At 48.2% G+C, this 15389-nt stretch overlaps 1 protein-coding gene across 4 annotated transcripts in view; it reads left to right on the forward strand.

The window, feature by feature from the left end:
• EML1 (EMAP like 1) overlaps window positions 1-15389 on the forward strand; it is a 189069-nt gene that overhangs the window by 159589 nt on the left and 14091 nt on the right. For all 4 annotated transcript variants that reach the window (XM_072839905.1, XM_072839907.1, XM_072839908.1 and 1 more), the window contains 9 exons: window positions 2608-2718; window positions 3537-3632; window positions 5296-5430; window positions 6106-6205; window positions 7701-7855; window positions 9539-9664; window positions 9937-10068; window positions 12662-12729; window positions 14861-14949. In XM_072839905.1, the coding sequence (XP_072696006.1) occupies window positions 2608-2718; window positions 3537-3632; window positions 5296-5430; window positions 6106-6205; window positions 7701-7855; window positions 9539-9664; window positions 9937-10068; window positions 12662-12729; window positions 14861-14949 (1012 nt within the window). The remainder of the gene's footprint in view (window positions 1-2607; window positions 2719-3536; window positions 3633-5295; window positions 5431-6105; window positions 6206-7700; window positions 7856-9538; window positions 9665-9936; window positions 10069-12661; window positions 12730-14860; window positions 14950-15389) is intronic.

Raw genomic sequence — 15389 nt, forward strand, 5'->3', positions numbered from 1 at the left:
CTTCCAGTGACCTTAAAAACGCCTTGAACTTGCCTTACTTTCAGCCAGTTTTTAAATAGCTTTGTTCTTGCCTGAGAATTCAGCAGTCCCTAAGATCCTTACTCACACACGATTAAGATTAAAATATTAGGTATACATTTCATAAGTAGAAGTCCTAATGAATAAGCATTTGCACAGGGGGCATTTTGGCTCTTCAGTGAACCTCAGACCCTCTGCCTGAGTGCCCTGTATTCCTGACGTCACCCCAGAGCCCCCAAAGGCTGCTCAGAGAGCTTGGACTCAAGTTTTATAAGCACCCTCAGCAAGACTTTCACTTGAATTTTAAGGAATCAGAGAGGGAACCGTGGACTCTTAAGAGAGAGCAACACAAAACTGGCTTCCAGGTATTTCTTGACACCAGTCCGTGGTCTTACCCAAAACTCCTTATAGCTTTTTATAATATCTACCTTGTATAGCTTATTCTTGCCCAATACAGGAAGCAAACCTAATTACACAGAGCACCTCTATTTTTACCAGTATCTTTTCTTCCTGGAAAACACAAATGCTGCCATTTTCCAGAAAATATTTTAATAACATCAAAATTTAAATATTAACTTTATGGGCAGCCCAGGTGGCTCAGCTGTTTAGCACCGCCTTGTGATCCTTGGGACCTGGGATCGAGTTCCACGTCAGGCCCCCTGCATGGAACCTGCTTCTCCCTCTTGCCTATGTCTCTGCCTCTCTCTCTCTCTCTCTCTCTCTCCACCTCTCTCTCTCTCTGTCTCATGAATAGATAAATAAAATCTTAAATAAATAAATAAATAAATAAATAAATAAATATTAACTTTATGCCCTTTCATGTTAAAATTCTACACTTAAAAAGAAGTAACAGGAACGATGGAAATCAGTTTATGATTATGTAAATAACACATAAACAGGATAGGGTCTTCATCTTTTTTTAATGTGAAGTGGCTTTTTAAAGTTTTTGAAGCAAACCATTTGTTCCTCCCTCTAGTGGATTAAAAATGTATTTCAGTTTCTAGCATTGAAATTGAATCAGAACTTCTTCCGAGCCAGGGAAGATAAGGATAGCTCTCTGAGCCGGTCCTTCAGTTCAGGTGCAGAGAGACACAGAGAGGCCATCTGACTGTCTGCAGACACACAGCTACTCAGAGCAAGTCCAGCCCGGAGCCTGGCCCTCCTCAGCCCGCTCTGTGCACCGGGTATAATGCTAGTCCTTTTCCCGATCCACCTGCTGATCGTGCTAGGACGCTTTCGTCTATTGAGGGAGAGAAAAATTAGGATCATTCACCTTGGAACACAATTGGGAGGTTTTGAACTGATGGTAACAACTCTAAATTTCCCCTGTGCATACCTGATTGTTTGCTTCTGTGAGGCCCATTCTTTTTTTTTTTTTTTAAGATTTTATTTATTTATTCATGAGAGAGACAGAGAGAGAGGCAGAGACACAGGCAGAGGGAGAAGCAAGCTCCATGCAGGGAGCCCGACGTGGGACTCGATCCTGGGTCTCCAGGATCACACCCTGGGCTGCAGGCGGCACTATACTGCTGAGCCACCGGGGCTGCACCTCGTGAGGCCCATTCTTATGTTAAACTCTCGATACTGGGCAGCCCGGGTGGCTCAGTGGTTTAGCACCGCCTTCAGCCCAAGGCCGGATCCTGGAGACCCAGGATCGTGTCCCACATCGGGCTCCCTGCATGGAGCCTGCTTCTCCCTCTGCCTGTGTCTCTGCCTCTCTCTCTCCCTCTCTGTGTGTCTGTCATGAATAAATAAATAAAATAAAATAAAAAAACATTTAAAAAAAAAAAACAAAAACCTCTCGATACTATTTGGTGGTGACCGGCTTGCTGAATTTAGATGTATTTACCCCTTATGGACAAACAGACTTTACAAGAATAGCCCTTGTATGAGATCCCAGTTTCCTTGTCATTTTTCATTTTATTTTTTATTTTTATTTTTTTAAGATTTTATTTATTTATTCATGAGACACAGAGAGAGAGAGGCAGAGACACAGGCAGAGGGAGAAGCAGGCTCCATGTGGGGAGCCTGATGCAGGACTCCATCCTGGGTCTCCAGGATCAGGCCCTGGGCTGAAGGCGGTGCTAAACCACTGAGCCAATAGATAGATAGATAGATAGATAGATAGATAGATAGATAGATAGATAGATAGATAGATAGAAATAAAATAAAATAAAATAAAATAAAATAAAATAAATTAAAAAAATAATAAAATAAAATAAAATAAATAAAATAAAAAAATAAAATAAACCACTGAGCCACCCGGGCTGCCCTCATTTTTCATTTTAAAATTCAGACACATCTCGATGCACAGAGGAAGCATGCCAGTCCCTATGGTACAATTATGAAGAATTGGCTATTCAAAATGTAAAGCCTGGTGGACCTCCCCTAGAGGGTCCCCTCCCCACAGGGGCCACCATCTCCTGAAGCTGTTGTGAATGTTTCGTTGATGCCAAAAGGCAGAATCATCAAATGCAGGAAAAGACCTCTCATTTTGACAAAACCAAAGTAGCCTTGTAGCTTCAAGGGAAAGATGAATTCGTCTGCCCAGCATGGTCGGTGACTCTCTCTGCATTTCCTTCTAAACAGCAACTGCCTCCACATGTGCGCATCTGGGACTCCGTGACACTGAACACACTGCACGTCATCGGAGTTGGGTTTTTTGACCGAGCTGTCACCTGTATCGCGTTCTCAAAATCTGTAAGTCCGAGCCCCGTGGGTACCAGGGCCCTTGTCCGTAGAGAGGAGAGAGGCAGTTCAAGGTTGAAAAGGGAAGAAGTTGATGTGCTTGCTGGCTGCCTGGGACACCGTCCTGCTACCCAGGTCCCCTCATTCTGAGGTCGTACGTGTCCCCTTGGGGTCACACACATGATGGAAAGAGGCCCTGCAGCACCGTCTTCCTGTTCCTGGAGGCACTGTTGTCTGCTCTGGCATTGAATTTCACCTGTCCCTGGGTAGGCGGCTCCAGTGTGTCTCTGCCATCCCCACAAGGGCTGCCTGTCCGTTAGCAGGGGTCGGAGGGGCCTCATGGTCTCCAGATCTTCCTCAGGATGTGCCCATTCAACAGATCCACCCTATAAGCCACTATTTCAGAAACTTACATTCACACACGCATGCACATGTTCACATCAAACACTACATGCCTCGGCCCCAGGGCCTTTGCTCCTACACCGCCTCCCAGTCTCCCAGCCCCTATTAGTCACAGATGTGTGCTGTGTGTGCTGCAGGCACTGGCTTCTCCAGGAGGGGGCTCTGCAGCCCCTTCGGAGGCTGGTCTTGATAGAACAGGTGAGGCAGGGCCACCCCTGACCCCTCTCTTCTGCTCCTGTCCCTCCATCGCCCCACATTCACCTGCTCCCGCTGCATGGCCAGGAAAGCAGGTAGCATAAGCAACACGTACATATTCTTTAGCCAAAATGGACTCTTTATTAAAAGTGAAATTAATGTTCATTGTAAATCACTTTTAACCCATTTTATTCTCAGATGTAGTCTTCCTGTGAATACCTTTTCTTTTCCAGAATGGAGGAAGCAATCTCTGTGCCGTAGATGACTCCAACGACCACGTGCTGTCCGTGTGGGACTGGCAGAAAGAGGAGCGGCTGGCCGACGTGAAGGTCTCTCCCCAGGCCCATTGCTGGGCTCCGTTAGAATGTCCCCCCTCGGAGCGTTCTCCTTCCGCTGGCTCCCAGGCCTGTTTCCCACTTGTCGGGGGGCTATAGGCTCCCCATTCCCAACGCAGCCCTCGGGCATGACACCAGTACCTCCGAATCCCAAGCCCACTCATCCCCCCACCCAGGGTGTGGTTCCAAGTCCTGGCAGGGTTTCTTTCTCCCTTCGTGATACCTGTAAGGTTCTTGCTTCCTCATTTTACAGCCCCTACCCTCCTCATCCAGTCCATTGGTCACTGTTCATTGCTGCTTTGTTTCATTCGACACATGTGTCCTCACGTTGTCGAGGGGGCACTGCAGGTGTGGTGGTGGAACATGAGATGTGCCCGCTGCGCCGCCAGGGAGGGGCTCGGGGGTGTGGGGACAGGTCAGGAACAGCAGAGGGTGCAGGGAGAGGCCAGCACAGGCAGCATGGGGCTTGTCCAAAGCTGAGTGGCCTCAGCAAAGGTGAGCGAGTGCCCCTGCCAGGTCCCAGCGCCTCCCAGTGGGACTCTTCCTGTAGGGGAGCACCTGGACTTCTCTTAACGCCACCAGTCCATCTTGTGCGATAGGTCGCCAAACTTTCCTTAAGCTTTCTTGTATTTTCCTGCTGTTAAAATCATGAATGGATCCCAGGTTTTACAGAATTGACTTCAGATTTCTCTTCCTGTCATCCATTAACCTTAGATCACCTTACTTCCCGAACATTAGGGTCACCATGGCACTGCCTTGGCTTTCTCCCTTGAGTGTCTGGGAAGCAGGGTCTGTATTCTAATCTGGCACGTTGTCTAACACCTGTTTACAGACTGTCACCTCCGGGGCCCGGGCACCCCCTCCCATCTCTAGAGCCCTGCCTTCTAATATTCTGGTCGAGTATTTAAGTTCTTGCTATGTTACTGAGTTGGAAGTAATTAGAGGCAAATTAACACCCAGGTTTAAGGACCTATAACTGAATTTCAAGCAGAAGGAACAATCAGGGTCAGATTCATCTGACTCAAGTGCAGGTGCTGGAAATCAAGAGAACAAGGTCGGAGGTGGCGCAGGGACACCCAGAGAGCCAGATCCCTAACCCTGGACCCCCGGCCTGGTCACCAAACCACTGGCAGAGTCCAGGAATCAAATCAGGAGGGAATCCCAAAGCAAACAGGACTGCCAGAGTCAGCCAGGAGTGAGGGAGCTGTATAAAATCCAGATTCCTGGGCCCCTCCCGAAGATTGCAGTCCCCAGAGGGGATGAGGCCTGACATCCACAGTGTAACACACATCAGGTGATTCTGTTCAGCCACGGCTTGGAGCCCGTGACGGGAAGATGAAAGCAAATTCTTGTGGTTCTTAAGTTTCCTGCCCCTAACCCACCCCTTCGGCAAAAGCATTCTGTGGGGTCTTCCTGGGGACCCCACGGCGAGAGAGGAGCCATAGTCCCTGTCCTCAGGGCCACGCTCCAGCGGGAGAGACAGACAAGGAGGGGTTATGGCACGTGGCAAACATAAGTTGAGTGTTTATGGAAGGTGAGTTCAGTGGGGAGAAAAATCACGAGGCTTAGGAGTTATTTGTTTGTGGTTCAGAGGTTATTTATTTTCTCAAGGGTCTCAAGAGACTTGAGACATCTGATTCTCCTGTTTTGCTCAAAGTGTTCCAACGAAGCCGTTTTTGCTGCGGATTTCCACCCCACGGACACCAATATAATAGTTACCTGTGGAAAATCACATCTCTACTTTTGGACATTAGAAGGAAACTCCCTTATTAAGAAGCAAGGATTATTCGAGGTAACGTTAAATCACATCTGTTTTACTCTTCACTGAGCGGTGTGCGTGGTCAGCCAGCTGCTACGGGAGTGGAGAGGGTACCGTAGTCTTAGAATTTGTTTTAATTGATAAATATGGAAGCGTATCTGGGGCGTGTAGTGTTGAAGAGTATTCCTGGGGGCCCCTAACAGAACTAGGAAGCCCCTTGAATCTAGCCTTGGCGATGCTGGGAAGGAAAGATGGGCCAACCCAGGGAGAAACACAGGGACTGTCACCTCCGGGGCCCGGGCACCCCCTCCCATCTCTTCGTCCTTGCAAAGAACAACCGAGAAGGCCCTCAGGCCTAGTGAGTACCAGGGACAGCACCCCCTTCCCTGTGCGTCCCTAAGCTACTACCCCACCAGGCCCACTTAGAGGACTGCTTTATTTTGCTGCCAACACAGCCCGCCCCCCAGCCCCTCCAACACCCTCTGCTCCAACTGTCTGCGACTTTATCTTGCCCAGAAACCTCTCTGTTTTAGAGCAGGTAATCTCACAGCATAAGTTGTATCACGGTAGATAGAAATGAAAGGCATCCCGCGTGGTAGCGGAAGCTGATCACTGTCCGGCTTGGGAGCGCTGTCACTCTAGGTAGTATTAATACAAAGAAGAGGCCGTCTTGACTAAATACATATTTATATTTACGACATTCTGCAGAAGCAAGAAAAGCCAAAGTTTGTCCTCTGCGTGACTTTTTCTGAAAACGGTGACACCATCACTGGAGATTCAAGCGGCAACATCTTGGTGTGGGGAAAAGGTAACAGGATTGTGTCCCGAGCAAAAGATGGGGGGCGGGGGGGACGGAAGCAAATGTTATATGAGGTCAAAGGTGACTTCTCTAAGAATTGTCTGTTAGTATGATTGATAGGATTACAACTAAATCCCAAGTTTTATGGGTATATACATACACGGTGACTATGTAACTTGAAATCTTAAAACTAGAACAGAACAAAACAGGAACAGCCAAGAACTGTTCACTTTCTATTATTGCAAAAAGCTCCTTAAGCCTAAAATATTTTGACAGAATAGCTTTATTAGGAGATCTATTAAGAAAGTATAATGATGAAGTTGTCAATGACTATATAGCTATGAAATATTTAAATAACTTTTCTGGTTCGTATGGCCTTTGACAAACAGTTATTAAGAACTAATTATGGGGGCACCTGGGGAGCTCAGATGGTTAAGCATCTGCCTTCAGCTCAGGTCATGGTCCCAGGGTCCTGGGATTGAGTCCCATGTTGGGCTCCCTGGTTGGCAGGGAATCTGCTTCTCCCTCTGCCTCTGCCTCTCCCCTCTATTCGTGCTCCCTCTCTCTCTCTTTCTCTCTCTCAAATGAATAAATAAAATTAAAAAAAAAAAGAACTAATTATGTACGAGGGAGCATGCTAGGCACTGCGTACACCAGTGATCCAAAGCCCCTGCTGCCAAGGAGCCTGCAGCTTGGTGAAGAGGAGTCATTACTCTGAAAACATTCATTCAATTATGCTCAATAAGCATTGATGGCAGGAGGAAAGTGAAAAGCACACCATCCCTGTCCTCAAAGGGCTCAGAGTTTGGGTTGGGGGTGAAGGTGGAAACAGACCCACAGATGTGATTTCAGAGTAACTCGGTGACTTCACTAGCATCCCAACTACTGTGGAGGCAGGTGCTTCACACATCACTCCATTTCACCCATAGCACGATTCTGTGGGATAAGCAGGAGCCCCATTACACAAAGGGGAAACTGAGGCACGGGGCAGTGAAGTCACTCGTTGAGAGACACAGGGCACATTAGCATGGGAACCCAGGCCCCTGTTCTTTGCCATGTGGAGTCCCTCTGTGGTGTCTTCATCCTGTCCTTCCCTCGAGCGTGTTCTCCTGAATCCTAAAGTAACCCAGGGCCATGCTGGTCTGGTGCTTTGTGAGCTTCTAGCTTTGTAGATTCATACTGCAGGGATGCCCTAACCAACAAGATCATGTTTTTTGTTTTTTTTTTAATTTTTTAAAAAGATTTTATTTATTTATTCATGAGAGACATAGAAAGAGAGAGAGGCAGAGATACAGGCAGAGGGAAAAACAGGCTCTATACAGGGAGCCCGACGTGGGACTCAGTCCTGGGGCCCCGGGATCACGCCCTGGGCCGAAGGCAGGCACCAAACCACTGAGCCACCCAGGGGTCCTACAAGATCATGTTTTAAAACAGAAGTACGATGGGATGGACAGAAGCGAGCTTTTTGATAACCTACTGAGAGTGGTTTTCTTGGTGTGTTTAGGTACGAATCGGATAAGCTATGCTGTTCAGGGGGCCCACGAGGGTGGCATTTTTGCACTTTGTATGCTAAGGGACGGCACTCTGGTGTCAGGAGGAGGGAAGGACCGTAAGCTCATTTCCTGGAATGGAAACTACCAGAAACTTCGTAAAACTGAGGTAAGACAACAACAAGCAGCATTACTGAAGTTCAGGGTTTGTCCTTTTTTTCAAAATTCATTTTGAACCTAAAACTGGTACACCAACCAGTTTCCTTGTTAGTTTGAAATCTTATTAGCTTACAGCTTTTGAAAGTGGTTTAGACACAATGTTATTAAATAGGGTAACATTTTATTAAAATCACCGGAAGCAGATGAAGTGAAACTACCAAAATGGAATTGGGTTGGTAAAACTTTAGGTCGTAACATATTTCACATTTAGAATATCGACATAACTGCACAGTCTCACTCTTCCAGGGGAATATTTATTGTCCGTGTTTTGATTTTATTCATTAAAATCTTCCTTTTTCCACTGTAATTTCCAGATGTGACTTTGGAGACATGACCCCCTGGAACTAACATCTTATTGAGTATTTGCTTTGTACGTGGCTGAGTGCCAGCATATCCTCTAAAGCTCTATCTCCTTTTAGTATCGATTTTACCTCCTTATTCCATGGCTGGCAGCCTTGCACACCAGTGAACTTTCTCCCCCAGACCCCGGGGAGTTGTGAGCAGACACACACATGGCAGGCATCAATCAGAAGGCTGATGGTCCTCATCCCTAGCGTAGAATGGACAGGCTATAGAACGTCTCCAACTTCTAAGTGACATGAGTACGACACACGTCCATCCTGCAACGTGTTGTATCAGAGCCGCGTGGCACGGTGCTTTGGCGGTCTGAGATATGGTTTTGTTTGCTATTGCTCTCAATAAAGGAGGCCCTCTGGTGAGCTTTCAAAACCACATCCCCTTTCATGGAGATTTTAATTGTGATACCATTCTTTATCCTAAGATTTGACCGGCATTTGATTGAACGTGTACCCCCGTGTTAAACCATAACTGCCACAAAAGCTCCAAAGCCTCATGCAGCTTCGTAGAAGATACTCATCACTTTGTAAAGCATCCCTGCTTCTTCCTTAGCATGAGTTATCTTTACCTATTCTTAAATCTGTGCCAACAAACCGCACAGGAGGTGGAAAGTTGGTAAGAGAGCAGGCCGCTTCTTTCCTCTCTAGAACCGGAGCGCTCAGCGTTGCCCAGCGGGGGTCTAGCTGCAGTTTGTTCCTTTTATGAAGCGCAAGGACCCCTGTTTATTTTATCACAGCGAATTGTTCTTGGCTGGTGTATTTTGCAATTCTTTTTCTTAAAATTTAGATAATTCCATATGCTTACGAACATGAACAGTCGATTCCAAAACTAAGTAGAGCGAAGTTGCCAAAGAATTTACCATTTTAAGTTACAGTAAATTTTACGAGCTCTCATTATGGCATGTTATTTTATTCTGTTTTCCAACTTTTACCAGCTCCTGCTGTCCAAAGCCACAAGAAAAGAGTAAACTAACCAGGATTACTTCTTATTTTTTAATCTTACCAAGAAAAAAATGTTTTGCTTTGTATTGTTGTTGTTTTTTTTTTTTTTTCTTTTTCTTTTTACTTACTCTTCTTGATTCTATAAAAGTATATACATGTGTTTGGAGTTCAAAAGTCAGATCATTCACTCAACAAATCCTGGCCATGGACCTTTCTCTATCCATGCTATGTGTGTGTGTGGCGGGGGCGGGGGAGCTATCATGACATATAAACATGTATTTTGAATGGTGGAGCTAATATTTAAGGACATTTTCGGTGCTTTCTTTTCAATGCAGATTCCAGAACAGTTTGGCCCGATCCGGACAGTGGCCGAGGGGAAGGGCGACGTGATCTTGATAGGCACAACTAGAAACTTTGTTCTGCAGGGTGCTCTGTCAGGGGACTTCACACCCATCACTCAGGTATGCTCCAACTTACCAGGCCCACCAAGCCTATTCATTTTTTACAATATTAGAATATCAGAAAACATCACAAAGAGTAGATTATTCCTTTGTTTTATACCAATGTAACCTTCCTTGGCATCAGTTTCAGTTGCTGTCATGGCCTAGGTTGGGCGGGAAGGGAAACTGAGGAAAGCAGTCTGAAAGGCTGCGTATGCCATGGGCACCCCATCCCGAGGCTCTGAGTGTTGACTGGTGTTTCAGAGAGCTCCATCTGTCTTGGTCCTTTGCAGGGTCACACTGATGAGCTCTGGGGACTGGCCATCCATGCCTCAAAACCTCAGTTCTTGACCTGTGGGCATGACAGGCACGCCACTCTCTGGGACGCTGTTGGTCACCGGCCCGTCTGGGACAAAATAATAGAGGTAGACGTGCACGTTACATTGCGTTTTTCTTATAAAAGTTCACCTGGAACACCTTCATTTATGTTTTTGCATGAAATCGGTAGTGATATAAAATTGTCCCAAAGTAAATGTCACTCAGTTTACCTCCTTCGATCAGCATTGCTTTAAACTTCGCCTCAAGTGGTCTCATCCATGCCATTCTAAAGCTTGCTGTTGAATTTTTCAACAGCAAGCTAGCCTTGCGGACTTGGTTTTGGGGGTCTCCTGAGTGCAGAGTCCCTTCACAGGCTTCCACGCTCAGAAGTCCTTGTCATGAGCCTGCACACCACCTACCATGCACCTCTGGAGTGAGAATTGATGCATACGATATAATTTATCTCTACAATTGGAGTTTGATGACAAGGCTTTAGTTTTACAGTCGGCATCGCTGTGATCCTCACAGAAGGAACTCAGATTGTGTATCGGAGCCCTGAGATGTCCTTGCCCCGCCTGCACAGAGCCAGCAGCGGGTGTAGTTACTGAGCACCGGGCGCTGTGCACGGGTTATCTGTAGTCCTGGCAGCAGCCGTGGGCACCATGTTACTGAATTGGAAATTGAGGCTTGCCATGGTCACTAACCCAGCAAGTGACGGAGCCACCAGCCTTTACACCCAGCTCGGCTGGATTCCCAAACCCGCAGTCTTCCGCCACACGGTACTGCACTGAGTCTAAAGTGTAGCCCATGCCCTGGATGACATGTCCCATCCCGTGACAGGGGCAGCCTCTCTGTAGGTCCTGCCGCTCCTCGCAGCCCCCACAGAAGTCCCAGAGCTTCCCAGCATGTCGGATCAGCCCCCTTGGAGAAGGTCACCAAGGGTCGAGCTGGCCACCACTTGTGTCACTGAAGTGACAGGGCCCGAGCCACTCAGAGGGAAGAGTGCAAGTGGCCCAGGCGGCAGGATGGGCTGAAGGAAGTGGCGTCCCGGGTTGTATCTGCCCCCCACCCCCACCCCGGAGGTGCTTGGAGGAACAGATGAGGAATACCTGAGGCAGGTACAGCAGGGGCAGTGGCATCTGGGAAGGTGGCCTCCCCCCTGCTTCTCAGTGACAGCCCCTCTGAAAGCAACCCCATGGCTCCATCCTCCTCCCCCTTCCCTGACCAGTCACCCCTCAGCTTGACCGAAGGGAAGGGGCCCCAAACCGGGTTCCTGAAAGATCTGTGGCCGAGTCCTCGGTCCCTAACCCACTGGCCATGTGGTTCTGGACAGGAACCTCCCTGTGCCTCAGTGTCTCCCTCTGGGAAATGTTAAGAGCCTAAGTGAATTAATTACACGATAAAGCTTCAAGTGGAGGTGATTTCTTTCTCTCAGCAGCAGCCCTGAAAAAAGGCTCTGGAAAAAGCCATCGCTGAGAACGGAATCAGAACCTTAAAGCCACTGGCATCTTATTTGTTTAGCTTATCCAGTGGCATCTGAATGCCTTTCTCTATTTCCATTCCCATGGGTACTTTGTTCTTGGTCTCCCTGTCATTTATCTCCTCTCGCCTCGGTCCATACTAAGCAGTTGTACCACGTGATCTATCTAAAATGCAGATTCGATCACGTCACACTTTTTTTTTTTTTTAATTTTATGATTTTTAAGTCCTCTCTATGCCCACCGTGGGGCTCGAACTCACAGTCCTGAGATCAAGAGTCGCATGTTCCACGGCCTGAGCCAGACCGGCACTCCAATCATGTCACACTCTTTATAGAGAGAAAACAATCGGTGTCACCGTGTCCTTGTCTCCCAGGGATCACAGCCCTTACCGTGGCGGCACAGCCTACATTATTCACGCCGTCCTCATGCCTTCTTTTCCTCCCTGGGACATTCCACATTGTGACGCCTTCTCCACCTGCCATTCCTCAGATGTGCCCCAAATATACTTCTACCTCTTTGATCATACTGCTTTCTCCTTAACACCTGGGCTGAGAAAATTCTGATTGAAATGTCCCCTCCACCTTCACCACCCATGATTCCTCCTGTACCGAAAGGCCCGATTCGGAGGATCTTGGCACCAGGAAGCCTCTTCCCAGCCTCCCCGCCCAACTTCATCTAACTCTCCCTCTCCTGCAACCGGACAGCTTGCTTTTCCCTCCATCGCCGATCCCATTCCACCTTGTGTCAGTTCTAGTAATGAACAAACCCTAGATCCAAACCTGAACTTGCCTGACTCGTCTCGAGATCCTCCTGGGGCTGTGCCCAGGGCTCTCATCCAGGGTCACCACGGGCATTGGTCACAGCAGTCGGATTTCCAGGCAAACCAAGCACACCGTTCGACAAGCTTTCCATCCAGCATGGGGTCAACGGAAGGGGCTTCCAAGGCTTGGAGGAAGAGCATGTACTTGGTGTGTCATTTGATTACTGTCGCCACGAAAAGATAGTGAGACAGAAAGAGAAAAATTCTAAAGGGATAAAAATTTAGTATTACTGACATGTGACCTTTGTCCGAGTAGGGAAACGTTTAGCTCTCTTGGAGAGGAGAGACTTTTGGTTTAAATGGGACCACATAGCCCTTTGGAACAGCTGTGCTTGTGTGTGTTTTCTGCGGTAGTGCTGTGTCTGGCCATCAATTTACACTTCCTTTAAAATATTTTAGGATCCAGCTCAGTCTTCTGGTTTTCATCCTTCAGGGTCTGTGGTTGCAGTTGGAACACTGACCGGGAGGTAAGTCCACTCCAGCACGGCTCGTGCTTCCAGAGCTTTGGTGTCTGTGTTTCCCCGGGGACGGGCAGGTGTAGCGCTTACTGCCCCTCGCCGCTTCTAGCCACTCACCCAGAATTAAGTCAGAACTCTAACATAATACGTAGGACAGCGGTCCTCCGCATTTGGGACCATGGGAAAATCTAAGGAAAGCTATGGATCCTTCTAGAAAAGCCCCCCCACCCATCCATGCACAGATGTGCGTGTACACACACATGCACACACACGCATGCACTCATGCACCGACAGTTTCGGAGGGATTTGTGGAGCTCCTCAAGCCTTGATCTTGCAGGCTGTGGGAGGAGCCCCAGCCTTGGAATCGAGCAAGAAAACATTTCAAAGTGCCAAGGATTTAAAAATGCTTTTCTTGCTGCCTTTTTCAAAATTTTAGAAACTGCCCCATCCCGAGCCTCATGTTCAGATGCAGCTAACACTTACTTGCTACCAAGTGCCTCCGCCAGGCCAGGCAGCAAGCCTGCACTTGATTGCCCGCTCCACCGCCTGGCAGCAGTGTGTCTCTGAGCCAGTCAGACAACCTCTCTGAGTTGTTTCCTTTCTTATAAATTGTGACAGTATTAGCTGCCTAGATACATGGCACCAATGACTGGAGGAGACGGTGTAGGCGGTATTTTCTGGAGTTGTCTGGCAGGCAGTGTTGGTGGCTATGGGGATTATTGTTTTGTACATTTTGACTGCACTTTTGTATTGTTTGTCACAGTTACATATATACTTATCATGGTTTAACTCAAATATTTTTGGTGATTTCCTCCCGTTCTTCCTTTCTAAAAAGCAAACCATGTTGACTCTGTTGTGATGACTATGGAGTATGTATGAGGAAAGAGTAGCCCTTTGTAAGTCACGGGTCGCAGTATCTTGAGGGTTGGGCACCTCATATCCAACAGAATTCTTCATGAAAATGTTTTACCACTTGTGTGCATGTGTACACGCACACACATACACACACACGCACACTCCTTCCTTTTAACTCTCCCGGGGACAGTGGGAGCTTCAGACTCAGCAGGCTCTGAGGAATGGCTGGCAGCCAGTGATCACCAGACCTGCATGCTGACTCTGGGTAGTAGGACAAAGCATGGGGACCGTGCCGGGATGCTCCACATCACAGACAAGTTCTCTGGGGAGGAGACATGGCACATGGAAACCGGTCCTTCCCTCTTCATATGCTTCCCACATCTCTGGTCCTAGTGCCAGCCTTAGTTCTGGATGGGAGTTCACGGGGCTTCAGAGCACAGCCTCATTAGCCCCAGCCTCTCTGCTCCTTATGTTCTGAGCTCTGTTAATGCTCAGTAGCACATTAAAGGTAAATGGCTGTTGAAAACACAAGGGATCAGAGTTGAGAAGCCAAATCCAGATGCTAGGAGCCAGCCAGTCCCATGGAATGGGAGGCAGGGACACCAGAGTGCCAGTTGGTGGACATGCCTATGGAATGCATGCCATCTGGGGTCTGAAGATGCAACAGCAGGGCACCCACGCCCCATTTCACCCCCTGAAAACCCTGGAGTCCCAGTGACTGCCTCCGGCTGAGAACACGCAGGCAGGAGAGTGCAGTCATCCCAGCAATTCACATTTAGCGAGTACCGTGTCCTTGTGGGAGGATACGAAGCACATCTGCATCCATCACAGTTTGCTTTAACACTGGTCCTCCACATGGACCTGGGCCCTCATCCCCATTTTACAGTCAAGGACACGGAGCCCAGACTGGTCCCGTAGATGCCTTCCTCTGCCCTCCCTGCCCTGGCTTTCCCCTGGTGCACCCCAACATCCGTGGGAGGCAGACACCCCAAGGCTGTCCCAGCGCACCCCCTGCCCCCCATCCTGCTGCACCAGGGCCGCATCTCTGGGTGAGCCCGTGCACAGCCTCCTCGCTGCCTCCCCCGGCCACACGCCCGGCCTTCGGGCTTCCTGTCCTTTGACGTGTAAGTGACAAAACTCCGTGCGGACCCCTTCTTGTTAAGCGACACAGAGTGTTTATTAAGCACTGAGAAGTACTAGCTTTTAATAGTCACTATTCGCCTAAGAGTTTTCCTACATTTTCTCACCAAATCACTTACTGCGCTTCTCCTTGTGTTCATGACAGGTGGTTTGTGTTTGACACAGAAACTAAAGATTTGGTCACTGTTCACACGGATGGAAACGAGCAGCTGTCCGTCATGCGTTACTCGCCGGGTAAGAGCGCAGACCGGTCGCCGTACACTTACTACGACTACGAGACTCCGTGTCGGTGTCTTTCAAGGCAGAAATCCCACCAGCCTCCTGAGCGGAGCTAAGCTGCATGCTGCATATCACTGTCAGGGACCAGAGGGGCCCATTGCCCTGCTGAATCCCCATGTCTTCATCTCCCAGCTGCAGAGTACGGACCCCGCCCATCTCACAGGCCCAGAGCCCATCCACTGCCCCATCCCAGTTCCCAGAACTTTCCCTCTCATCTGTTACTTTTGCTGTATAGATCTTTAAAAAGAGGAGGACTCTTTATTTTTTTAACAGCCTTATTTAGGTGTAATTTACGTGCCATTCTTTACCCATTATAAATGGACACTCAGTGATGCGGAGATGAACTCATGCAGCTGCACAGCCATAACCACAAAGCAATGCAAGGACCTTTGCAT

The sequence above is a fragment of the Canis lupus genome, chromosome 9 (assembly GCF_048164855.1).
Source record: "Canis lupus baileyi chromosome 9, mCanLup2.hap1, whole genome shotgun sequence".
Classification (NCBI taxonomy): Eukaryota; Metazoa; Chordata; class Mammalia; order Carnivora; family Canidae; genus Canis; species Canis lupus.